We start from the raw sequence: 27,142 nt of genomic DNA, 5'->3' as shown, positions 1-27,142 counted from the left end.
ACACCCAGTAAAATGTCTGACCGACACTCTGGGCACCCTGCAGCCCATCTAAGCTGACACATAAAATAAGCCATCACAAGGCCTTAGTTGCCACTCTCATTCTGTTAAGCCAGCCCCTCTCCAAGTAAGATAAAATACAACCGGGCAGATGTCTTCTGATTCAATTATAACCCTGTAACAGTCCTGCCTCCCTGACATTATTCTAAGACCACCTTGAAGACTTTGTTGCTCTTAAATTCCTCAGGTTTAAACATTGCTCAAGGTTATCATTTCAGATGGCTAACTGCACGCAGTACTGATGTTACCATGAATTCTGAATCGCAGTTCCAAACGCTCCGGAAGCCCCTCTGTCTGTGAAGCCACAAGTTCACACAGATTAATAGATCTTGACGTGTGTACCTTAGTAGTGCTCCTTGTAGGTCTTTTTGTTTGTAGCTAAGCAATTTCTAAGAGCAATGCCCTTTAATTTTAAACCTTATATGATTAGATTTATTTCAAAGTTAACTAGCAAATTATGTCCTAACAAAAGGCTAATGGCATTTATAAGGCAAAATAAGTAAACAAGAAATATAAGGTGAAATCAGGTGACTATCATGTCTGCATTAGTACAGAAGATTTTGGTGATACAGTCCAAGTCTTACCCATTGTAATTCTTTGCTTTCTTTTGTTTATAACTTTCCTTTAAAAATCAATTCCTGCCATGGCTGGTGGATTAAGCACATAGCTCAGTGGATTAAACACAGGCTGTGAACCAGAGTCACAGGTTCAATTCCCTGTCAGGGTTTCGGGCCAGGTCCCCAGCAGGGGGCATGCAAAAGGTGACCACACATTAGTATTTCTTTCCCTTTCTCCTTCCCCTCTCTCTAAAAATAAATAAAATCTTTAAAGTCAATTCCTGAAATGTACACATTTTCACAGCCAAGTTGATAAAAATTACTTATAAAAACTTAAAGGTATTTTTATGAAATTTTCTCTCTATAATTTGATAACAATCATTTTTCACTTTAGAATGTGAACAAAACTACCTCTTCTTGGACCACTCAACCCATATTTGAAAAAGCAAGTGATTGTATTTTGACATAATTGTAAAATATTAAACAAATATGATTATTTCTGTAATCTAATCTCAGTACTAAGTGGCATTGCCTTTTAGTTTCATTCGTTTACAAAAACTGGTCACCTCTGATACATTTAAAAAAAAACCTGTCTCCCATTTCCTATTTCAAAAATACTACTTAAAATATTAATATACAAGACTTCAAAATTGGGTTCTTATAGTTACTACTTCGTAAAAACTTTGACTTTAACATTGCTACCTTTAGGTAAGTTTAATTTGATTTCTAGTATTTTATTTGTGCTTCGTTGTTTTTAAAATAATGATGAAAATGTTGGGGTGCATATTTACATGCAACAGATATCGGGCAAGAGTCCTATAAAAAGAAAGTAGACTTAAAATTAAATTCATGTTATTCAGACTATCAAAACCTATTAATATCTGTTGTTTTGAAATTCATTGCCTGTAAAAATTTTAATATGGTTCACACGTTCCCCTTGACACTAGAAATATGCCTTCTCTATATAATTAATTTTGAATTACAAATGAATAACCACTTTTGAATTCCAAACAAAGGAAACAAATTAATAGGAATCGTTGGAAAGGAAGGAACTATTCCATGTCCACCTTTTGATTAGTTTCTGAAAGTATTATGCTCCTCAGTGACGAAGGAAAACTTGACAATTACCTATATTAGGTTTATTTTGTGGAGCACCTTGCCACCCACTGGTACTTGATCAATATTTAATTTTGTATAGAGCTGGGATATTACAGTGCTGGTATTTGTCAGGTATATTAAGCATCTTTACCATTTATGCTGTCTGTCTTCAAGGCTATTCCTAGGTATCAATCTAAACAGTTTCCATTAAACCAATTAAATATATATGCCTCGTCAGGAAAACGGGAGCCTACGTTTCAGAAAAAAACAGACTTTTGGCTCAGATTGTTCCTCTGTCATAAATTTGTTTTTAATATACTGAAAATTAAACAAGGCTATTAGAGTTGGATACCTGGCAATTCCAAGCAACAAATCAAAAAGGGGAATTAAAGACTGTCTCAGTGTGCGGCAAAAGTGCACTATGAATCCCGTCCGTAACTACTGGTCTGAGGTCTTATTCAAAGCATTCTATACGCTTTAAAGGATCGCTTAGTATCATAAAAAGAGGTATGTTCTCTTCAGCCTTATCCCAGTCAGAAGTGAGTCCAAACACCCAGTATGACCCAACCCTTAAAGAAAGGCTGTTCATACTCTGAACCCCACAGCACATGACGACCAGGGGTGTCCAACCCGCAGCCCAGGAAGGATGTGAATGCAGCCCAACACAAAATCGTAAGTTTACTTAACCCCCTTTGTTTTTGCTCGTCAGTTTTCATTAGTGTTTGTGTATTTAACGTGTAGCCCAAGAAAACCCTTCTTCCAGTGTGGCCCAGAGATGCCAAAATGCTGGACACCCCCCCTCTCCAACTGTGTGAACTATGAATTCCCTTTTGTTTGTGCACATGCAAATGTGAGCTGGCTTTCCGCCTTTTGCACCCCTACGTAATATACTGCTTCACTTAGTTCCAAATGCGTAGTTCAAGGTTGCTGGTGGGACTGTAAGATGCTGCAGCCACTTTAGAACACAGCCTGGCAGTTCCATGACGTGTTAAAACACAGTTGGTATTATATGTAGTTTGACTTTTTAAAACGTAATTATATTTATAGTTCAACATTACTACTAAAAATATAAATTTAGAGTATATGAAGAATTTCCTCTAATTATGATTCTCAATTGTGTTTATAAAACTTTATAACAAAATTCTCTTAAGGAAGACTAAAGGTCAAGGAAATATTAAAAAGAAAACAAAAATAAGAACAAATTGACATGGTTTGATACTTTATGAGACATAATTAGTTTTTAAAAATTTAGCTAAACAACTATACAGTAATATTTAAATAAATTCATTTGATTTATACAAAAGAAACACCCTAACATAGTAGAGTATCATAATGCCTTGGCAAACACCAATTTGATGCTTTAGGATTTTAATGTCAATAAATTTTCAAACTCCAGCAAGTTTGGAAATGTCTTCATATTGAATTCCTTCAACTCTGCGTCCTTTTAAAGGTCCCTACAAATGAAAGAAATTGAAGAAAAGGTTAAAAACACACATGTACTTAAAAGACAGGAAAATGAACTACACTTAGAAATACAAACTGGTAACTAACATTTCTGTATGTCTATGAACTTCAACAACATTCAGTGACATTCTCATTGGGGACTACCATCATTTTCTTCAAAGCTATTTGAGAGGCGTTATCACTAGATGCTGTGGCGTGACCTGCTAGCTGTTCGGTATCTGCTGCGCCCCTGGATAGCGGGATGTCCGAGCTCCCTGAGTGGTTAGGTGTGGCCATGAGGTGGAGCTCCGGCGCACGGAAGTGAACGGAGGTGAACAGAAGTGGTGCGTGCGTTTCCAGGGCCAGACCACGCTACCTTCCACTCGCAGTCCAACACTCTCCTTGGTCTGCATGAAGCAGACACAACTGTAAAAAGCCACTTAGTGAAGGTGGTAAAGCCACAAGGGCCTTTTTTTAGAAGGGCCACGGGCTCACGAATCACCCTTTGGAAAAGAGCCGCTCCCTGATAAACAACACCCATTTTGGACTTTTAGAATGAGAAGTAAACTTCTATTATATTTGTACCATTATTAGTTTGAAAGGTTTTTTTTTATATAGCAAATACTATTTTAAGCAAAATACTCAAACATGTCTAATTTAGCTATAAAAGTTAGCTGGTCCTTATTATAGAAAATGAGTCCAACTTTAAATATATTTTCATCTTCTCTTCATATCCAAACGAAAGGGGAAGGGAAAACTAGATGATGAAAGTCCTTGTCATAGAAGTTGACTCAGCTGGGAACACAGAGGCTGAGAATACAGGCTCTGGACCCAAGTTCAAATCCCATCCTCATGAGTAAACCATGTACTTTTAGATTGTTGGAAAATATAAATGGGTACATACATATCAAATATTTAGAATAATACCTGGAATATTAGAATAATACTGGAATATAATATGAGTATGAGCTCAATAATTTTCAACTCACTATTAATCTTTGGTTAAAATATTAACAGTAGGTTCCCTCCTTGCCAAATATAAAATGATGGTGTGGATGATAATGACTCCAACCCTGAACTGAGATTTTAGTACTTTTTACTGTTACTCATGCCTTCTCTTTAAAATGCTTTGTAAAATGCCATTCTTTTAATATATAATGACGATTGTATTTAAAGGAAATAAGTTCCCATATAATGGATGACCCAGGCTGAGCCTTCCATTACCAAGTTTAGAGGTCAACGATCAATTACACTTTTATGGTAAGAACCACCAAGTTGGGGACTAAAAATGAGTCAGATATGTGGGTTATTAGGCAAGTAGTTAAAAGACTGAGGTTGTTTTTGAACACTTCATTAGCTATTTAAAAATCATAATGTGTAAGAATAATAAATGTTTCAAATATACTGATAACAAATTCAAGATTGCAGACATGGTAAAGATATCAGGAATCATTGAAATGTTCACGTGCTTCGTGGCAGTGACGTGAAGAGAACATGGGCACACAGACAGGCACGCACGTGCAAACACAGATAGTTTTTTCTGGGGGGCAGGCAGGCTACAAAAGAAAAATAAAAAAACCCCAAAATTAGCTGGTGGATTTCCTCTTCCAAAAGTAAGTACTGCTTTGCCATTAACCAGAAAGGCTTTTTATGAGGATTTCCCCATAGGTTTCATCTCAATACAGGTCTGTACGCAACTAAAGCATGAGAAAGGAAGGTGAGACTGGGTTTTCGGTGTGGGAGAGAAGAAAGCAGTTCTTAAAAGTCATACAAACTGTAAACCAAAAATATCAGGATGGAACCTAGCACACTCTCGATGGTAATAAGTTGTTTTGTGTTCCCCTGAGATGAAAACGTGAAGCACGACCTAAATTGGATGGTATTATGAAATTAAAAAGTGGAGGAGGATCAAGCAGGCACAGAAATTTAAGATTTTCCATTACCATATATTGATCGACTCAGAGAAAAACTTAACTGACTTAAAAAACCCCTCAATCTGTTCATTCAGTCAGCTTGATAAATTCCTTAATGACAGATGATACTACCTTTCCCTTTCCCCTCTAGTTTAACATAGCGACAGTTTCTAGGTTAGTGTTGTCCAGGACAGGAAAAAAAATGCTTGCCCTACTTAAAATGTGATTCCTCTCAAATAAGGAGATGTCTTTTCAGAAAACCTTTGTGAGACACATACTCTCTAACCAACCCGCAGGTGGGTTTAGGGGCCTAGGAGTTCCTTAAGACAACAAATTCGTAAAATTTGGCAGTTACGTACAATTTTTTGGAGAGAGTTCAAAACTTCCATCAGAGTCTCCAAGGCGTCTATTATTCCCCCCAAATATTGACGCTTGCTGAACTGGAGACAAAAATGTCTCTCATTTGGCGGTAAAGACACATAATGCACAGTTCAGAAGTTAAAGAGTGAAGGCAGTCAGGACAAAGCTTGTTTCACCCCCTCCCTTCTCCAGACATGTGACGTCCCCTTTGCCTCACACAGAGACCCGTTACTGAAATGTCAATTCTAAATCGGTAAGCAATTTTTATATGTCAGACTTCTTTAGGTTAATTATTTTATTGATCTTTGCTCCCTTAAATCCTTTATGAAAGAAGGGACAATTTTAAAAATTGATCTCTGTGGCCTTTTCCCTGTTAATTATGACTATACATTCCCCACTAATTATACCATGCCAAATGTGAGAGAAAGTCAGAATATGAAAACTGTACGTGTTGTAGGCAGTTTTATAAAATATAAAGACTGGAAGGGAGCAGACCAAAATATTAATAGGGGTTATCATTTGTCTGGGAGATTATGGGTAATTTAAAAAGTTATTTATATTAAGTTGTAATTTCCAGGTATTATACGAGTATTACTACTGATTGAATGTGTCCCACAAAAACTTCATATGTTGCAACCTGATGCCCAATGTGATACTTGGGAGGTGGGGCCTTTGGGAGGTGATTAGGTCATGGAAGCGGAGTCCTCATGAATGGATTAGTGCCCTTATAAGGGGACCCCCAAAAGCTCCCTTGTCCCTTCTACCACGTGAAGACACATGAAAAGGAAGCAGGCCCTGAACAGACACCAAATCTGCCAGTGCCTTGATCTTGGACTTCTGGCCCTTAGACCTGTGAGAAATACATTTCTATTGTTTATAAGCTACCTGGTCTGTGGTATTTTGTTATAGCAGCCCGAACGGACTAAGACACATAGGCATTCCTTTTGTAATCAGAAAAGAAAATGTTTTAGCAATGGTAGAGTCACTAGAGAAAATAAGCCTGGAGATTTTTCTAAATAGGACAGAAGACAGACAAAAAATCCAAACTCTAGAATAAAACAAAGACCAATCCAATGACGAAGAAGTGACACATTTTTAAAGCATTTTGAAATTTCTGTCTTTGTGTGAACATACTTACAGTTTCAATGACTATAGTAGCTGAAAAGGTCTTCTCATTGATGGATTCTAAGGTACCTTCATTTCCTCTGTAGCCCCCATTTAAAACGAGAATTCTCTTTCCTGCAATAAAGAAGAATGTAACACTGAATACAAAGAAAATGTCCACTTTTTTCTTCTACTTTGTCACAGCAAAATGCAATTACACTGAACAAGCATAACTAAAACCAAAACCCTCCTCTTACAAGTTCTTAATCATTTAAGAACTCTGTAATATTCTCAAGTAGACTTTAGAATACCATAATTACTATCACATTATAAGACTCCATTTTTCACTTCTTTGTCAAAGGGGTATGTTTTAATTTTAGATTGCATGGTATATAACATATTTGGAAGAAATGCTCAGAGTCCAGAAGTAATCAGAGAGAACTTTGCTTACTTTAATTCATCACTTTTTAAAACCGTAAGATGGTTTGGTAGTTTCATAAAAGTTTAAATATATGCCTGCCATGTGACTAAGCCTCCTATGTGTAAGTGTTTTCCCAACAGAAAAGCAATCATATGTCCATACAAAGATTTGTATAAAAATGTTCACAGCAGTTTTACTTGTAACAACTAAAAACTATAAACAACCCAAATGTCCATCAACAGGTGACTGGATATACAAACAGCAGTAATAACAGAGTGATGCTTGCCTGGGCGTGGCTGGGAGGCAAGGGGAGAAGTGAGAGGAACAATTAGACTATAGAGGAAAACGAGGAAAACTGGGGGCAGTCAGGGGTAATGTGTTTTACACATTCATTATCTTGATTTAAGGATGGTTTCACAAGAGTTTTCATGTGTTAAAACTTATCAAAATGTAGACTTTAAAAAAGTCCAGTTTATTGGGAAAAAAATGTAATCCATTAGATGAGTTTTTATCTTAGAGTGAAAGAATAAAGGCTCTGATAAGTAAATGTTTTACAAACTAACACGATCATTGTGCCAGCAATGACATCACCATGAAGAAATTGTATCAGGCAAAGAACCCGACTAAAGAGCATTAATACTAGACACTGTGTTAGTATCCAAATGATCAAGTTAAAGGGAACTAACTATGTAAGAAATAGAAGATCAAAACGATGAACATTAAAATGGTAACAAATTCACAACTATCAAAAACTGAAGCTAAAGAACAAACTAAGCAAACAAGCAGAACAAGAACAGAATCATAGATATGGAGATCATTTGGAGGGTTATCAGTTGGGAGAGGGAGGAGGGAGAATGGGGGGAAAGATGCAGGGATTAAGAAGAACAAATTGGCCCTGGCTGGTGTGGCTCAGTGGACTGAGCACCAGCCTGCAAACCAAAGGGTCACCAGTTTGATTCCCAGTCAGGGCACATGCCTGGGTTGTAGGCCAGGCCCCCAGCCACACATTGTTTCTCTCCTTCTCTTCCTCCCTCACTTCCCCTCTGTCTAAATATCTTTAAAAAAAAGAAGTACAAATTGGCAGCTACAGAATAGCCATCGGGATGTAAAGTACAGTATAGGAAATAGTGTAGCCTAAGAACTTACATGCATGACCCATGGACATGAACTAAGGTGGGGGAATGCTGGAGAGATTGGGAGTACCATGCGGAGTGGGACAAAGGGGGAAATATCAGGATAATTGTAACAGCAGAATCAATAAAATATATTTTTTTAAAAAGATACTTTTAAGGAAAAGAAAAAACAAAATACTGGATTTTACTTTACATTTCAGGTAGCTAAATAAATACTGAATATTAATAGTAACCCTAATGTGACTGAATTTATCCAAATATGTCTGTGTTTTACTCCTGGAGAAAGAAACTCCAGGAAGGGAAAATTTGTTCATGACACAAAGAGCTTTCTCAGAAGACTGCCAAATTACCAATCACCAAGTACAGGGTCAGTTATAATGGCTGCTAAGTATTTCTAGAAAGGAGATACGTATCTATAACGATCAAGCGGTGTCGAAAAGCTATGGTTTGATGAATGGAAGCACTCATGTTGATGGCATACGCATTAAATGGTCTGCATAAAGATTTACCTGGTGCCGGGATTACTGTTTCTAAATGAGTCTGGTCAAGTTTCAGCTTGTCTCCAGAATCAATCATCTTTACAACAGCTGTGTATTTGTCAATTACTTCCTGTCATGTAAAATCAATACTTTTATAATGGAAGAGATATGTGAACACAAATTTCAAAAGGATAGAAATAAAATTCCATTCAAAAGAAGAGTAACTCCTTCTATAAACAACACTATTTTCTAGTAACCATTTACTATTTCTTAGTCCACGGCAGCAATTTTCAACTTTTTTCATCTCATGGCATATATAAACTAATACTAAAATTCTGTGGCACACCAAAAAGTATTTTTGCTGATCTGACAAAAAAAAAAAGGGTATAATTTTGATTCATTCATGCCAGACAGATGTTGTGTTGGCTGTTGTCATTTTTTATCTGACAATCTAAGGGAAAAAGGGTCTATGCCCCTGACTAAACACGTACTGCAAGTTTAAAAAATTCTTGCAGCATACTGGCTGAAATTTGCTGGTCTATGGTTCTTTGGATTCAATACAAAGCCTAGTTAAGGTTTTCATCTGGAAATAGAGACTGGTTTTCTTAAAATAAGACTTTAAGCCCTCGCTGCTATGGCCTGCGAGCCAAAGGTTGCTGGTTCGATTCCCAGTCATGGCACATGCCTGCATTGTGGGCCAGGTCCCCAGTGCGGGGTGCATAAGAGGCAACCAGAAACTGATGTTTCTCTCACTCTTTCTCCCTCCCTCCCCTTCTCTCTAAAAATAAATAAAATATTTAAAAAAATAAGACTTTAAGAAATATAGTGAGAGGGGTAATTTCGTCTGGCCTCAAGGACAGTGGAAGAGCAATTTATGCATGTGCAGCCTGGGTGCTGAAATGAACTATATTTAGGAAAAGCAAAGGGGAAAAAAAGGACTGGAGTGTTGATTTTTCAATTTTAAAATCCTAGAGCAGTCAAAAGACAGTCTCTCAGGCAAAACACATGGAAGGCCTCCTTGGAATTCTGGGGGTGTAACTACATTGCTCATCATCAACAGAGAGTGTATCTCATTGATCAGCAAGGTGTGCACACTGAGTTTAAGAGGTGCCAATGGGATTTCACACACACTGTTCACACACACTCCAGTAAGAGAGCAAATGGAGATTAAGTACAAACGATGGTTGAAAATGAATTACTTCTCCAATAATTATAAATGCAGCTTTCCTTTTTCAGGACCAACAAGAACCTTAGACACGTGCTTTCTGCTACCAGGACTTGATTTGTAAGGAACACCAAACGGCCTTCCTCAGTCACCCACCCGCTCCTTTCACAAACTCCATTCGTAACTTCAGTTCTTACCTTAACAACCCCCTTTTTCTTATGATATTTCTCGCCAAGTTTTTTGGTTATAATTTTCACAATAATTTCCTAGAAAATTAGAATAGAAAAATAGAGATAAGAAGAAATACATAAATTACCTGTTCTGTTTTACTCCTTCATTTTAAGCATCCATCAAAAATCACTGTAAAATGCAACTGCTCTGCTAAGTAAGAAAACCTGGAGTTCTAAAGGCCTTCCCAACAATGGCGCTTCCTTAGTAGTCAGTCTTTCATTCCTCCTCTCTCTTCTTATTCAGTACAGTTACCAAGAGGAAAAAATATCTGTCTAATGACTGATTTCCATAGTGAAGGTTTGTTGAAGTCTAGGACATTTATCTACAAACCTCAATTCTATTACTTCACATCTTCCACAAAGAGGTTCTTTCTTCCTATCATTTTAAGGAAGTGAAGAGTGTTAAGGACACTTTACTGTTGGTGTTCCCTGCAGATAAGAGTGCCAACGGCAAGAGGCTCACTGGGAATTCTCAGGACACGACGCTCTCCACAGTGTGCTGTTCTCATTATGTTGCTTTGACTTTTTGATACAGATGAGATTCCTCCAGATTAGCTCCAGCTAAAAATACCCTTCTGTTGAGTAACTATTCTCAAATGTGAGAGAAACCTGGGCTTATTTCATATTAACACATTTCGATTTTGGTACTTTAATTGTTTTCCCGATTTGAATTAGCGGTGTTAATGGCTGATGGAAATTAAATCATCTAACTTATTGCTATACATTCACTATAGTAATTCTACATTTGCTACTTCAGTAACTATAACAGAGGTACCAGATGGTCACAAGTACTTCACTAAGCTGTGCTAACAATTGTATGAACACAAATTCCATGAGGACTTTGGGGAAGGTATTAAATAGAAGGTAGACATGTTTAAGAGAAGACTTGAAGGGTCTTATTCTTAAGTCTCTGTTTTACTAAGACTCTCTAAATTAAGAAAATAATATCAAAACGACTTCTCTGATTTAGCCAGAGTATTTCTGGACTAAATCTCTCAAAGGCCCTCATTTAGAGACAGCTCATTACATCATTGGACTTATTGACACTTGCTCACAACGAATCTGTTTAAAACCTTTTCCTGAGTTTAAAAAATGAAGCTCTCCGATCTCGCTGTAGACTGCTGGCTATTTAAGCAAACATACCGCCCTTTTCAAAATAAGAAACATACTGAGTCATCAGAGCACTGTTGGTTAATTCTCACTTTTAAGGTAACACTCTGCAAGAATGTAGAAAAACTGAATAATTTACAGTATAAGAAAACTATCAACAGAAAGTAATATTTAATTGAAGGTTTTATCAATGGGAAGAGAATTTTTAGAGTAAGTAAAATTTGGAATGTTTTGCTTTTCTTCTTTCTGCTTTCAGTTTGTTTTCTTTTCTCTTTATACCAATGGTTCTTCAGCAAGGGTACATGTAAGATTCACCTAGGAGGTTAGTGAAAATGTGCATTTCACACCAAGAGACTGGATGGCAGAGGTAGTAAAGCATGTGTATTTTGAAATCCCATGACCTTACTGTACCCTACACTTCTGTCTCCAGAAGACAAGTGTATGTAATAAAGTGTTCTATAATGTTTTTTATTATAGAGACCGAGGTAAACATAGAAAAAATTTTCTTAATCACTCCTGGTTAAGAACTAACTACCGCTTTAATCAAAATTGTTGATTACATTTTCAAAAACATTATATAAAACTATTAATGTTCAAGTGCTAGCTACTCTAGCAGGGAAGACAAAAATAATTCATGGGCGGTCTCTCCCCTACAGGTCCCTCCTGTACTACTCTTGACCCAAAATTCTACCCAGAGAAGGAGTCAGGGTGATGAAAGCTTCCCAGGAAGTGCCATTTACTAGTTAAGAGTACAACTGACTGAATCAGGTGGCCAGGAAAACCCAGGCTCACCACTAACTAAATGACCTTGAGGAAAGTGCTCAAATACCGTACACCTCAGTTTTCTCACCTATAAAATGAGAATAATAATAGTAATTACCTTATAGGGCTGATATGAGAATTAACTGAAATAACTTATACAAAATGAGTATTTTCTATTAATACAGTAGGTATTTTGTTATTAAATAACTTATTTCATGATCTGTCACGTGAACCTGAGATAGAAATGTTTCTCGTTATATAAAAATATAAACTAAGACATGGAAGCTAAATTACTTCCAAGTAGGAAAATGACTATGAAGAGCAGAATCCAAAATTTGAACTTCCTGACCTCTGAGGTTGTTATTATTCTTATTTTTCAAGTCAGAAATTATCTCAATAACATGTTACTTTTTACTCCCCTGTTATTGACCAAACCAGCTTCTTTAGGAATAACTTAGGTCCTCTGCAGGTTTTATGAGAACTTAACATCTCAGTAAGTTCAAAACAGAGCATCAGAAAAAACAAAACAAAACAAAAAGCATCAATAAATAATTTTAATGTTATTTAAATGTTTACAAATTGTTATAAAATTATCTTAAAATAATAAGCAATAATAAGCAACAAAATACAAAGCTTTCCATGAGTTCATAAAATTAAAACTGTTTTTTTTTAAATAAAGTACTTAAATGGGTATTCTAAGTTCAGTAGATATAAGTTGAAAACAAGTACTTCTGCATTTACATTCTATTTATTCTATTTCTGAAACTGCAATCTTTTGTCTTATAACAAAAATGGAGCTTAAATTCAAGGTGCCATAAACAAGTTAGCATTAAATTCAAGGAATATTATTAGCCTAATAAACATGAAGTAACCCTCCAATACAGGTTGCAAGTCCTAATTAAAGATCAAATAGAAAAAAAGACTCACTGAAGTTATATCAATCTATGTAATTTATATAAACTTGAGAAATGTAGTCATTTATACCAAATGCTTTGTAAATCATTCCCTTGAAAGTACGTTCAGAAGGCAAAACACTCCAGCTGAGTACGTACCGGCTGCAGCCAGTAGTCTGTCCGGGCAGCTCTTTTCTTCTCCTCTTCAATCTGTGGAACAGACAAGACAACCACAAAATGAGCTCTTTACAATCCTCAACTCATTTGAATAACATTATATTCAGCAAAAGAACAACATAAAACATATACTTCTCAGAAAATCAATGATATAATATGCAAGCTCTGATATACAAATAAACATATTTTTGCAATGTTTTGATTTTTAAAAACTTGGATTAAAAAACTTTCATAGAGCAAGTCAATTGACCAAGAAAATAAACACAAATAACCTCCACCTAGGCAATACTGCAAAGCCATCTGCATGCCAAAGTACTGCCCTGCCCCGCCTTCCTCCCAGCAACTGTCCTGAACGGGAAACAAGCATGTTTTCAAGCGGTAAAAACAACACTTATAGACCACTTTAGCTCAGCAGTTAGGTACAGAGTTTTAAGGCAAAAGGAACTTCCCTGTTTGATAAGGATAATGAAGCTTATAAATGGAGGGGAAGAAATATATAACCAAGAGAGATGTAAATAAAAGGGAGACCAAAAGAATAAAAGGCTGACTGTCCATTATGGCTTTATATCACACCTTTTTCCTTCTCAGCTGCTTAACGTTAGAACCCCTTTCATTGGAACTGAATGATGCCACTCTTTAGTTGATCCTAAACCTCATTTTAACTCCTCCAACGTTCTAAATTCAGCACATTTTACATTCCAAGCAGGTAGATCTGGCCTTCCACTTTCCTTTGAATTAAATTTAAAAACCCCCTCTCTGCTTCTCTAACCTCAAAGGCCGCCACTCTTGCATTTACCACGCAGCAGCCACACTGACTCTTCCTTTAGATGCCTGACCTCTAGCTCCTCCTGCCTTCGCACAAGCTATCTCCCCACTCTTGATGCTCAGACCTCCTTAGGACTTAGCATTTTGTACGCAATTACCTACTGGTTCACTTGTTCGGGGGATGTCTCCCTCACTAAAATGAAAGCTCCATGGCACACAAGTACTGTTTTTATCCTTATTCTACAGACCCACGCCCTCACACAACGCTCACCCAGCACGTAACAGTGACTCAGCATTTGTTGAATGAAGTAATGCCCATGTCTCAGAGTGTACACATCTTGTTATACTTTACACTCTTCAGACAGCTCCTCATGGTGTGAGGACTCAGTAACAGGGCAGACTGAACAGTGACCTCCTAACCCTCCACATATGAAGAAAATGATGGAGAGACAGAGGAGATGATATTACAGGAAAAAAAAAAGCTGTTTCTTGTATCCATTTATTCTTTCTCTTCACCTGTCCCTCCTCTTCTATTTTTCCACTTATTTCATAAATTTATTGGCAAGGTAAGGTCATGTGTTAGGAGGCAGAAAGGAATATTTAGGAGTATATTAAGAGCCTTCTGCAGAGTTGCTCTGGAGTTCCAGGCAGAAAGCATGGCCCTAGATCCAGATAATCACAAGTTCTCAATGATTCATCTCATAAACTCAGCCATCAGGTTAAATCAAATTAAAACTACGTCACAGCCTCTTCCTGCTGCCTAGAAGGCGGCAAGGGGAAGTTAGACAGTAGGAGAGCACAGGTTGGTAGGGGAGTCTAGGGAGGATGAAAACTGCACAGCCACAGCAGAGGAACAGAGCTTCACTTCCGGCTTCCACTACAACTGAAGTCCTTCTCTTTGAACACTGCTGACCATAGCTGCATGGAGAGTTGTGAAGATCGCATTTGAGGCCAGAAACTAAATCTAGTTAGGGAGTTCTAATTCTATTCCAACGGAACTGCACCTCGGATCCTTTTCCCTGACTTAGCATATGCACATTTTTCTAACTTTACAGTAATCTAACAATGGTGAAACTATTTAAGTTTCCTTGGTTTAAACTGCATCAGTTTGTGTGTGTGTGTGGGGGGGGGGCAGGGTATTGAGCAAAAAAAGAAACAAAAAACAGAAAAACTCATGAACATGGTCAACAGTGTGGTGATTGCCAGTGGTGGGGTGCTAGAGAGAGATGGAGGGGGTGGGGGGATAAATGGTGAAGGAAGGAGACTTGACTTGATGTGGTAAACACGCAACACAGTGTACAGATCTGCACCTGACACCTGCATAATTCTATCAATGTCACCCCAATAAACGCAATAAAAAGAAAGAAGAGTCACCGGGAAGTTTATCAACTGTACCTCCATGATTTCATCAAGTGCGGATTTCTTTTTCTTTTCTTTTGGTTGAGCTGAGCTCCGGGAAGATTCTTTCCGTTTCACTGATGCTGCGGTCTCTATCACTTTCAAAGCACTCGGTCCCAAAGAACTGATAAAAAGAACCATGCTGGTTAACGAAGACTATACACAGACAAAGGCTTTAGAATGAGCAGAATAAACATGAGTCATTTATAACAGATTAGTCAAAACAGTGAAGGGCCCACCTGCATCCCTTACAGGACTACTGGCACCAGGGGAACATGTAACCCTTCCCGTGTTTACCTCCCCCTCCCTCCTCCTCACACTTCAGTGAGAGCCAGTAAAACCAGTACAGCACAGTGGTGACTGCATTGGCTTTGGTGTTAAGCAGATCAGGGTTTGAGACTACTTCTCCTAGAACTTGGAGTCATAGCTTTTCTAAGCGTGAGTTCCTCATTTAAATGGGGATAATAATGTGACCCAACTAGGAGCTCAAATGCAAGGATTAAACGTTTCGTAGGAGTCTAGCACATTACTGCCAATTCTATTTTTTTAAAGCAACGATTTTTTTTTTAAGATTTAATTTGTTTATTTTTAGACTGAGGGGAACAGAGCGAAAGAGGGAAACATCAATGTGTGGTTGCCTCTCACACGCCCCCTACTGGGGACCTGGCCCACAACCCAGGCATCTGCCCTGACTGGGAATAGAATCATCACCCTTTGGTTTGCAGGCTGGTGCTCAATCTACTGAGCTGCACCAGCCAGGGCTTAAAGCTAAGATCTTAATATATCACTTAAATATTTTTGATTGCCTCACTGCCTTGAGTTGACAGTGTAAATTCTATTTCTTTTAGTGCTCATATAAAATTGTCACCACTGATCCCAGAATAATATCTCTGGCTTACTATGTGCACTGGCCGCTGTGAACAATTTGCTATTGACTGAGCCGTGCCCTCTGCTTCATGCCTTTGCAAATTTGCACATGCCTCTTTTACACCTAAAGAGTCTCTCCATTTATCTACATCTATTAAAAGTCTTTAAGATCCATTATTCATGACGTTTCTTGAATGTTTTTTTTTAAATGCCATAGCACTGTAAGACACACATGACACCCCACCTTGTAGTGTCATTATTTAATCTGTCATCTTTACAAAAAATTAAATATTTGCACAATGCTACCATGGAGATAACCAAGAAAAAAAGTATGATGATTAGAAAATACAATAGAATTATTATTGTACATTATTTGTTCTAAATATTAAAAAAAATTAAATATTTAAAGGTAGCATTAGAACATTCTTTTCAGAGAAAAACAGAGGGAGATCTGACACACACATAGGAGGTGATATGGAGATGATGCAAAGAGAAATTTAAAGACCCTGGTCATTAAGTCAAGAGGGATGCAGCCACAAGCCAAGGAGTGCCAGTAAGTACCAGAAGCGGATTCTCCCCGAGAGGCTCTGGAGGGAGCACGGCCCTGCAGACACTTGATTTCGGAATCCTGACCTCTAAAGACAGAAGAGTTTTCCACTGTTTCAAGCCACCTAGTTTGCGGTAATTTATTAACACAGTCATAGGACACTAATACAAAGGTGATCAATTTAGGGGCATTGGGACCAACCTTAAAATTCATGTACACTTAGTAATAAATAATAAAGGAGAACAGAGAGAAATACAGAAGGACCTAAAACCATATGACATGTGTGTTATGGTATATTCAAGCCTGTCTTCCAGGCTGTATCATATCAATAGCTTAAAAAGAATTTGCAAATGTACCATATACAGAACTCAATTAACCAATATCTTCACGATACCTAATGTAGGTGTTAATGTTCTGAAACATTTGATCGACGCTAAGACATCGGTAAGCCACTGGGAAGCAGTTACACATTGCTGGCTCAGCCTGCCCGCTTCCTTCAACTCTCCTAGCCACTTCAGTCATGCAAATAGGTACTAGCCTATACATTAACCCCTGCTCCCTGCCCCGCATGAGGGCCTTAACACACAACGTGTAAAACACAGCTTAAAGCTAAATTCACAAATATACTGATACCTTCCTGAACATCTCTTACATTTAGCCTTTAAACCTCAACTAAATTGACTGCATTTGCACACCACAAACAGTGAATAAATATTTGATAAAAGAATAGATAACTAGAAAGGAAGATGAAAAGTGGATAGAAGAGACTACATGCTGTATCAGGGTTTGGCTAACTACAGCTTGAGGGCCAGATCCAGCCCGTGGCCTGTTTTTATAAAGACGATTTTACTGGAACACAGTCACGTTCACTTAAGTACTGCCTACGTCTGCCTCTGCACTCTGACAGCAGAGTTAAATCAATGGCTGTGACAAAGACATATATCTACAACCCATATGTCTAGAATGTTTACTGTGTGGCCCTTTACAGAAAAGTTTGTGGACTCTTGCCTGTATTACACTATCTAGAAGTGAAAGCAATTATTACTGAGTGCCCACTAGTATATTTATACTGCACTAGGTGACAGTATTAAGGAGATAGGTTAGTAAGTCTTTATTCTCAGAAAAATCTCAACACATCAGACGAAACAAAAAATGTATGCCCTAGCTAACATTTAAACCTGCTACGTGGGCAATGATAGGACAATGAGCAGTACTGCAGCAGCACAGGGGAACCAGTAAGTGGGGAAGGATGCATGGAGAAGCAACAGTTTATCCATGTGAAGCCATTACTCAAAAGAAGCCTTTCTTTAAAAGATGGTCATCTTATGACAGGCAAATAAGAAAAAAACAGCTGCTAAAAGAAACCACACACACATACACAAAAAAACCCAACCAGCCATCAAACCCAAACAAACAAAAATAGAAGCAGAAAAAAAATTATTCATAATGCTGCAGCTTTTAAAATGTAGTCATCAACATTTCACAAAACTCCTTAAATTCTAAGCTATCTGTTCATGCAGCTCACCTTGACTTGGAAGATGTTGCTGTTGAACTACATGCTCCTTTATTCAAATTAAATGTCACTAGAAGAGAAAAATTGGTATTCCATGTATTTCAGGAAAACGGTAATGAAACTTCTCAGATACCACAGTATATCCACTTAGAAATTCATGGGCAGTCTGTCGTTATCGTTGTTTTCCATGAGCACTCTGACTAAATGAGAGCAGGAATGCTGCTATTCCTGTAGAACATACTGGATGGATGCTTGCAGGGCCGGGAAAGACCTTCATAATCGAGCTGTAGCTGACAGCCTTGGCTGCCTCTCCACTGCACTGCCCCAGCTCCCCTCACTAGTAGGGATCCAATTTCGTTTAGGCGTACATACCCCTCATACACGGTACAGAGGATGCTATACGCTGAATGCGCGCGTCCCCCCCAATTCACGTTTGAATTACTTGAAAACCTAACGCCAAGGTGACAGGACTATAAGGTGGGAGCCTTGGGAAGTGATTAGTAAGGTTCTTATGGTCTAAATAAATCAAAATAATCCCATTCCCTTCCCAGTGACTGTTCTTGAGGTGGCCATGTGATAGCTTGGCCAATGACATTCAAACAGAGGTCCATTGGTGGGAGAGGTATCATCTAGAAAAACCTTCCTTGCTCATAGGGTACTCCAGAAGGGATGCTCTCTGTCATCCTCTGGACAGTGCTGGGTCTGCAATGATGTGTGTCTGGCTGCTGAGAGTATGGCATCCTGAACTACCCTACCTCTGGGACTCTCGGTATGGCAAGACACTTCCTTATTGTTAGGCTAACTTGTTACTTGCCAGTTTTGTTACTTATAGCTGAGGGCATCCCATCCAATTTACTAGTATTGTCTTTTTATTTTATCTATGAGAACAATGAAATTCAGACAGATTATGTCTCGCTCCCAAATACGCTGTTAACTTTTTAGCAGAACCAATATAAAAGCATTCACATTAAAAAAAAGAAAAAGAAGTAAAATTACCTTTCTCTTCATCATTTTCTCTGCTTAATTCTGTAAAAACAGGAGCTTCCTAAGGGGGATGAAAAGTTTGAAGGTTTGGTTCACAGAGAATTTACTATTAGTATTCATTATACCTAAATTAGGACTTTCTACCTATATTGCAAGGCCGCCCTAAGATACAACTTGAAAATGATTGAGACTCTACTCAAGAAATTACATGTATTGTAAATATTCTCCAGTTGAAAATTTTATAGGATTTTAAAAAATCTTTTGTTCATTACTGTATCCCCTGTGCCTGGAGGACTGCCTGGTCAGCAGGAGGGACACAATAAATATTTGTTGAAATAAATGCCTTGATCTAGTTATTCTAACTCCCGAACCACCGCCATGCCCTTCCTTCCCCATTTACCTGGATTTTGACCACTAATACAAGCCTTCTCAACGCAGGGGTTATATTTACCTTCAAATATTTTACATCTGCCCAAGGCTGGAGCAAGCTCTGGCCCTCTAGGTTCCTACACACTGTGTTTATCTCTAGCCCTGCGTTAATCACAATCAGGAGAAATTATCTGTTAATTTCTTTCCCATTAACTACTGCCTCTTTTTAGAGAAATAAAAACTGAGGTTTATAAGATAATATAATTACACAAGATTGTGAGGTCAGTACGTCTGGGATTGACCCAAGTTTGTCTCAACTCCCAAACCTGGGCTTTTACATTCAGCCCTGTACTTCTTCTCTTAGTTAAGAAATAGTACCTACAAAACTCAATCCGGTGCTTAACAAAACAAGGAATTTTGCTTCTTTAGCCCTCTTTCTATTGCCTCTCTCAATGACATTGTTGCCCACCTGCTCTTTTCCTTCCAGTCCTCTTCTCACTTGCTCTTCAATAAATTTGGCAGTTTTTTCTTCATCATCAAGGTCCTGTTTCTTCTTTTTCTCTAGTTCCAGTTGCCGGCGGATAGTTTCTGGGTCCCTGTCTATATACTGAATATACCAGCCTTTTGGTGTCTCATCCACTTTACACAAGCCTTAAAAATATTAAGCAGATACCATAAATATGTATACAATCAAAGCTAAAGGTAAATACAAATATGTTCTATCTCTGCATTATTTACTCATTCATTCAAATATATGAATTCATGCAGCACATGAATTTTTCATATTCACAGTTAATGAGATTTAGATATTTTAAGTGGAATATTTTATCTCTTTGAACATAAAAAATTACTGTCCCGAGTTTTAGCTAGCTAGGTTGAAGCAACATATTTAAACAAAGAAAACATAGAAAAGAAGTATTATCTTGCTTAGTAATTATTCAACTGTGTATAATAAGTGTTTAACATCCAATGAGTATGTGATATTCTCCTAATTTAATTAAGCAGAAATTATTCCCCTAAAATGGAATAAAATAACACACTTGAATAAGTACACATTAACACAAAACTTCTTTCTCTTTTTTCTCCCCAATTTTTCATGCTATGAAGACTAAAAATGGAAAAAGAAACAATAAATTAAAAAATCTCCTTGGGAGGTAACAAGTTTCCTAAAGTGAAATAAATAAGGGGGCAGGGGCGGGGGAGGAACAGAGGAGGACTGATAATAATCCTTAATCTCAATGAGAGCTTGCTTCAGTGAAATCTTGGCTCTGGCCAAAGAGTGATTCTAGATATCCATACTCAACTGTAATACATAAAATCCATCCTGGAATATGATGCTTCTCTCTGCCAGCTTTTTAATTACCCTACTCATCCTCTTTTCCATAAATTTACACAGAAACTGTAACAACTCTCTCCTTGCAATGGAGCCACAAACCAACTGTTCAAATGTCTTACTCTTACCTTCTCTGCCCAGCCACTTGGTAAAATCAGTCAGAGTCTCCCACTGAGTGGCATTCATATGGATGTGCTCTCGGTGGCTGATATACTCATTATACACAATGTTGTTGTGAACTCTCTTAGTGCCTAAGAAGGAAATATGGAACTGTTGACCCTGAATAGGTTATAGGACTAAAAGTTACTATGTGCACAATACTTAAGATGCTTACCAAAGCGTCTCCTGAGAAGTTCTAGGAAGTCATTTCTGAATTCCCTAATAAAGAAAGAAAGGAAAGCATTAAGGTAATTTCTATAAATATATAGCATTATCTTTCTGAAATTTAAGCCACTGTACATTTTGAGTTCTCAAATGACATAGGGAACATTTACTGAATATCTGTTACAAACCTTTAAGAACTGAACAAGGAAAGAATCCCAAAAGATTCAAGAATTAAAGTTATGAGTCAGTTTGGAGTTGAAACGTTTGTCTTGGCAAATCAGCCATAGCACAAGTGGCCACACATCTTTGGAGAGCGTCCTTCAGGGAGCCTCTGCGCACTACTGGCTGCGGCACAACCACCCCATTCTACACGTGATAAAAAAAAAGCCTTCCCTTATTCCACAGATAAATAGAGGTGAATAAAACCTGGATCTTCATCTAGGTTACAATCCAGCAGACCCAATCGTAAACAGAAGTCAAACTGAAAAAGAGATGTAACAAAATGTCACAGGAAGAGTTGAGGGAGATACTCAGAGGTGCCCGAGGATGATTTTTGAAGCATAAATAGGATTTTTACAGGTGAAGAAGAGGAGCCCATTTCCAGCTGGCACAGAGACATGAAAGCTTCACATGTTTGAGAAATGACAATCAAATTTGGCAAACATTGAAGGCTGATAAAAATGAGTGTAAGAGTGGGAGTAGGATAGGATAACAGGGAGATGATGTAGCTGGAATAGTTAGGGCTAATTTTTTAATTACCTTGTAGGTCATGCTAAAGAGGTCAGTTTTATGCAGACAATGGAAAAACATAAAATAATTTACTTAGGAGTTAATCTGTGAAAATCTGTGATTTGGAAAGATAATTCTGCTGGACAGTATACAATTACAATTCTCATAGTGTGGTCCCAGACCAACAGCATCGCCTGGGCATCGACATCACCTGGGCACTGGATAGAAATGCAAAGTCTACAGCCCATCCCAGAGCTACTGAATCAGAAAGTGGGTGTGGGGGTCTGCCATTCTGCCTTCACAAGCCCTCAGGGTGATTCTGATGTGGGCACTGGCTTGGGAACCACAGGCATAGAACCCACACAGGAGGAGCAGAAGCTGCAGGTTGGGAGACCAGTGAGGAAGTCACTGAAATCTTTTAGGTGGAGACATTGAGGATGATACTGGGCTGTGAGAATGGAAAAGGCGTAATTCTAAAGGACACTGTAGAGAATCCACCTGAGGGAATTCCCAGAGGACTCTGAGGTTTGCAGCTTAGCAGTCTGTGTAGGTAGTTATTAGCCAGCACAGGAAACTAGGTGCGGTGGGGAGAATTCTAACTTCAGCTTTAGAAATGCTGACTTTGAGATAGCCTTCAGAAATATAGATTAGAACTGCCCAGAAAAACAAAACAAAACAAAAACTGTAACTCAAAACAGATGTTAGGAATGAACATCCAGACTTAGAAGTTTATGTTTATTCAAACATAAAGGTAACAGAAGAATAACTAACTCATGGAGACTGTGTGGAGTGGGATGCAAAGAAGCCCAGCAGGCACCCTGAAGGACTTCCTACATTTGAGGAGCTAGAAGAGAAAGAGGAGTTAATGAAGGAAGTGAGCACAGGGAGTGGTGGGGAAAAAACCAGGAAAGAATGTATGTCAGAGAGGTGTTTTAATCACAAGTTAAGGTCATCACCCATCGAGGAGAGATCAAGGAAGAGGAAGATGGAAAAAGGCACGAATGACTCTTCGGGAGCCTGACAGCGGCGGAAGGCAGCTACACTGGACAGAGCGAATGAAGGTGGCAAGGAAGACACTGAGGGTAGGTGGCTCTTGCCAGAATGGTAATTCCCAAAGTGTGCCATTTGAACCCTAGTGGTATTCATTATGATCCTTAGATCAAAACGTCTAGAACTTTAAAAAGCAAGAGATGGACTGAAGCAAGACTAAATACTATTAATAATTAACAGCTAATATTAAGTACCAGGCACTCTTCTAAACAGTTTAAAAGTATTAACTCACATAACCTCAGATAAACCCTATGAAGGCAAGACAGTACTTGGAAGAGGGTACTATTTTTAGTATAGATTAGATTAAAGCCCAGAAAAACTTCAGTAATACACCCAGTCACATAGCTCAGGAGTGGAGAAACCCAGATCTGAAGGATTTAAAGTCGGCAGTCTGACTCCAGAGCTGTGCTCTTGGTCACACCTGTTTTAGAAGAGAAGATAGTTTCATTTGTTTGAAGTGAAAGAAAAAAAAATTGAATCGTGTGCAACATTTTTTAAACAATTTCGTATTATAATATATTTCCCAAGGAAGACAGAAACTGAGCACAAAGATAACATAGCTATCATGTTAGTATGTTAAGGAACACAGAGCTTCCAATATATAAAATATTAAGCATTTAGTAAATGTCCAAATGAATATAGCTTATGATATAAGAATGTCTTTTAGTTACTTACTCTGAAAAATAATCCATAAACTGCTGAGGATTTTCTGAAGCCAGCAATAGTTGCCTCTGATGAGATTCAGACATACAATGACACTTAAAGCCATTCTACAAAAAATGTAAAGAAAGTAGTTATATTCTGATTTAGGTCATCATAATGGGGCCTAAGTAGAAGTATTTAATAAAACTCTAAAAAATATGTTCTTTGATGGTAAACTGTAAAAATTAATAAAATCACTAGCCATAGCACCCTATTTTTATTTTTATTATTTTTTTTTTACGAAGTTGAGTTCTGTAACCATGCTAACCAAAGAATAATCCTAGGTATTTAAGAGACAGAAAAATAGTTCTTTAGAAAACAGACATTAGTAAGAAACATTATTGTGCACAGAAACATAAGAGTGATTTCAGGGTTTTTTGTGTTTTTTTGTTGCTTTTTTTTTTTTTTTGACTCAACAAACTTCTCTTGAGCACCTACTTCACACAGTGTTATACAAGCACTTCAAGGAATATAACGAAATAAAATGGGTCATTAGTTTCACTCACTTTCCTCTACTTTAGCTATTATCCAAAATACATTGTTACATATTACATAAACCTAGTGTTAAATGCACTAAAGTTGTATCTTATCAGATGATTATAAAAGCATACAAGTTTTGACCTTGTATCTGTTCAACTTAGCATTTGAATCTGATTCTTCACTAGTAACAGAAATGAAAAAACATGCCTCTCCTCCTGTATCCCCCATCTCAGTGAACAGCACTATACCACACACCCAATCACCCAAGCCAGGACCAAGGCGGGCATCCTAGTGTCTCTCTCCTTCATCGTGCACTCCATTTATCACTGAACCCACTCAGCTTTCTAAATCAATAACTCTTATCCAGTCTCTCTGCTCAATCCCATGGCCAATATCCTGATTTCTTCTGTCTTGATTAGGGTAGTTTCCTCATCTTTGGTCATCCAAAGACCATCTATACAATTCTTGCTCATCTGTGTGCTACCCATGCATTACTCTTACTTAATTGTATCTTAAAAAGAAACTTGGTATTGGGCTCATAAATGAAAAACCGGTCCCATTTTCCATAAATTAAAAATAAGTCAATAAAATGAAAACAAAATAATGTTATTAAACCCTAGAAATACAAGGGGTGGATGAGCAGGAGTGGAATACTCTGGACCTGACCTTCCTCCCCTTCAATCTTCCAATGTTCAGAGACAGAAAACAAGAGGCAGAAACTTCTCCTCCCCCCCCCTCCCCCCCGGGTTGTCCTTTCAGGTAGGGAAGGGAAATAAGCAAATCTGGAGGCAAACAGGCCAGAACCACCACAAATGCCTTAAAGGAAAGAATTAAGTATTTATCTTCCCTTTCTTATTGGAACTGTATTTGAGGATAACATTTGACTGATGAGTAAAAGCTCCTTTTTATAAATGAATAGCAGACAATAACAAGTCTATTGTAGAAAAGAATTAGAAAAGTAACCACTCTGCAACTCCTAATGAAATAAGTGACTCAGGCGAGGATGCTAAAACACACAGATGGAAAACTCGGTATATGGTCATGATTCCAAAGTATCATCCTACTAGTTACTTGCTCTTGCAAGATGGAAAATATTACTTTCTAATTACAGGCTGTCCTCTTTCACTTGATACAATGTGAAATACACTGAATCATAAATAAAGTATTCATCCCCGAAACATTTAACCTGAAGTTAATCAAGTCTTTAGAAATCAAAAACTATACAAGTTAGAGAAAGAAGGCAAAAGACAGTGACAAGGAAATAATTTAACCTATCCAGAAAGTAGGAATGCTCTGACAGCTGACTGCTCTGGTCTTCTCCAAGTTCATGGCAAGGAAAAAAGTTGGGGAGTGGAAGGGAAGGGAGCAGCAAGTGGGTCCTATTGTAAATTTACAATTTAGAGACAGTTAAAAGCCCTCATAACGTGGAGCACAGAGACTTTTAGGGCAGTGAAACTACTCTGCACAATACTGCAATGGTGGATACATGTCATCATACATTTGCCCAAATTCATAGATTGTCCAAAACCAAGAGTGAACCCTAATGTGAACTATAGATTTTGGTGATAATGACATGTCATTGTAAAACTTTTCAAAAAATAAAGTTTATTTTTTTAAAAAGCCCTAATAACCAAATCCAATTCATAGGTTTTGACTGGATCTTGGTTTTTTAAAAAACTGTTTTAAAAAGCATTTGGCAGAACTAAGGAAATGTGAGTATGGTGTGTATCAGATGAAATAAAGGAATTTTTATTAATTTTGTTATGTGTGATGGCATATCTTTTAGCTCCGTAGAAAACTATCCTGATATTTTAGAAATGCATATTTAAGTATTTAGTGCTGAAATATCCTTAAGTTTGTGATTTACTTTAAAATATTTAAGAAACAAGTAAATATGACAAAATACTAAACTGTTAAGTCTGGGTAATGAATATATGGATGTTCAATGTACTAGTCTTCAGTTTTCTGCGTGAGAATTCCACCTTGACTTAAACAGCAAGAACTAGAGAGAAACAAAAACGAGTAACAGTATCAATGTTATTCAATGTTGAGTCCCACCTAAAATATCTCTTATCTCACATGCACAAACAATGGATTTGATTATTCCTATTGCCCAACGTTCTTCCATCTTTACCCAATTCAATCTCCAGAGAAAAATATCACATTACTAACCTGCTCTCAATTCTTCAAGGCGATTCATGACCCACCTCATTATTGGAGAAAGTGTAAACTCCACAGCAGGGCAGATAAAACTTTTCGAAAACTACCCAAAGACCTCCTGAGTCATTTTACACATACTCCACTCATTTAAAATTCACAACAATCTTACAAGTAGGTGCAGTTATTGTTCCCACTTTACAGAGAAGTAAACAGGCAGAGAGAATGTAACTAACCCAAGACCACACAGCAGCATAAGTGGTGTGGTGAGGCTTCATAATTCTCAGTCTGAAGCGAATCTACATCTTAACCACAATAATATTCTGGCTCCAGCATATTGTAATTGCTCCATAAATTATTAAGTGAGTGGTGTGCAAGAACTTATTTCTTCTTTTTCATCTGATCCTGAAATGAGTGTGAATCCTAATCATATGTTTCTCTAAGAGTCACGTCGTGAAAGGTGATTGTTATTGTTATTGCCCAGGAGCCTGGCATTTAACTATTCAAGCCTCCGTTTTCCGACACCGTGAGTGGGATCACTTCGAGCTGCTAAATCTTTTCTTATTTCTCATTTCTTGGGGGGGGGGTGCAATTGGGAAAAAAGAAGCGTCAAAGACCAAAGATTCCCCACTAGGACGGGGGCTGCAGGGAAGGACGTCCCTACTATGTTGATTAGTTGACTCGCCCAGTACAGACCCGTAACTAGGGACCTGAGATCCACGCCTTCATGCTCAGCATCAAGAACTTGAGCCCGGATTTCCAGCCGGACCCAGCCAAGGGAGAGGACGGGGCTTGGGGCTATCCCGGGCTAGCTTACCTCGTCCCGGCACTGCTTCTGGCACATCTGGCAATACCAGCGCAGCTTCTGAAGCCCCTTGGATTTGATCCTGTTGGCGATGGCCTTGGGAGTAAGAAAATCTGACTTTCCCATCGCGACCACCGGAGCGCTAAGTCCAAGGGGCCCAGCGTACTACCAACCGGAAACGGAACTGAACTGACTGGTGGGCGGAACAAATACCAGC

At 38.0% G+C, this 27,142-nt stretch overlaps 1 protein-coding gene across 1 annotated transcript; it reads right to left on the bottom strand.

The window, feature by feature from the left end:
• Positions 1–1,927: 1,927 nt before the first annotated feature.
• Positions 1,928–27,128, bottom strand: KIN (Kin17 DNA and RNA binding protein). Its single transcript, XM_024580364.4, has 13 exons — positions 26,938–27,128; positions 23,457–23,551; positions 21,013–21,056; positions 20,807–20,929; positions 19,815–19,996; positions 18,989–19,037; positions 18,005–18,062; positions 15,063–15,189; positions 12,885–12,935; positions 9,928–9,996; positions 8,596–8,695; positions 6,567–6,667; positions 1,928–3,166 (listed from the first exon to the last, which is right to left on the bottom strand). Exons 1-13 carry the CDS (start codon positions 27,049–27,051, stop codon positions 3,098–3,100), a joined length of 1,182 nt encoding a protein of 393 aa, XP_024436132.2. The 5' UTR covers positions 27,052–27,128; the 3' UTR covers positions 1,928–3,097.
• Positions 27,129–27,142: the final 14 nt, after the last annotated feature.

The sequence above is a fragment of the Desmodus rotundus genome, chromosome 4 (assembly GCF_022682495.2).
Source record: "Desmodus rotundus isolate HL8 chromosome 4, HLdesRot8A.1, whole genome shotgun sequence".
NCBI lineage: Eukaryota > Metazoa > Chordata > Mammalia > Chiroptera > Phyllostomidae > Desmodus > Desmodus rotundus.
Note: the sequence above shows the minus strand (reverse complement) of the source record. Positions and strands in the feature narration are given on the sequence as shown.

What these genes read in the sequence shown, in the direction of transcription:
- KIN (XM_024580364.4), bottom strand. Translation starts at nt 27,051, where the DNA reads ATGGGAAAGTCAGATTTTCTTACTCCCAAGGCCATCGCCAACAGGATC. An exon ending in CAGACTACTGGCTGCAGCCG is followed by an intron (nt 9,997 to 12,884) that starts GTACGTACTCAG and finishes CTAATTTTCTAG; the next exon opens with GAAATTATTGTGAAAATTAT. An exon ending in AGAAAAAGGGGGTTGTTAAG is followed by an intron (nt 8,696 to 9,927) that starts GTAAGAACTGAA and finishes TTTACATGACAG; the next exon opens with GAAGTAATTGACAAATACAC.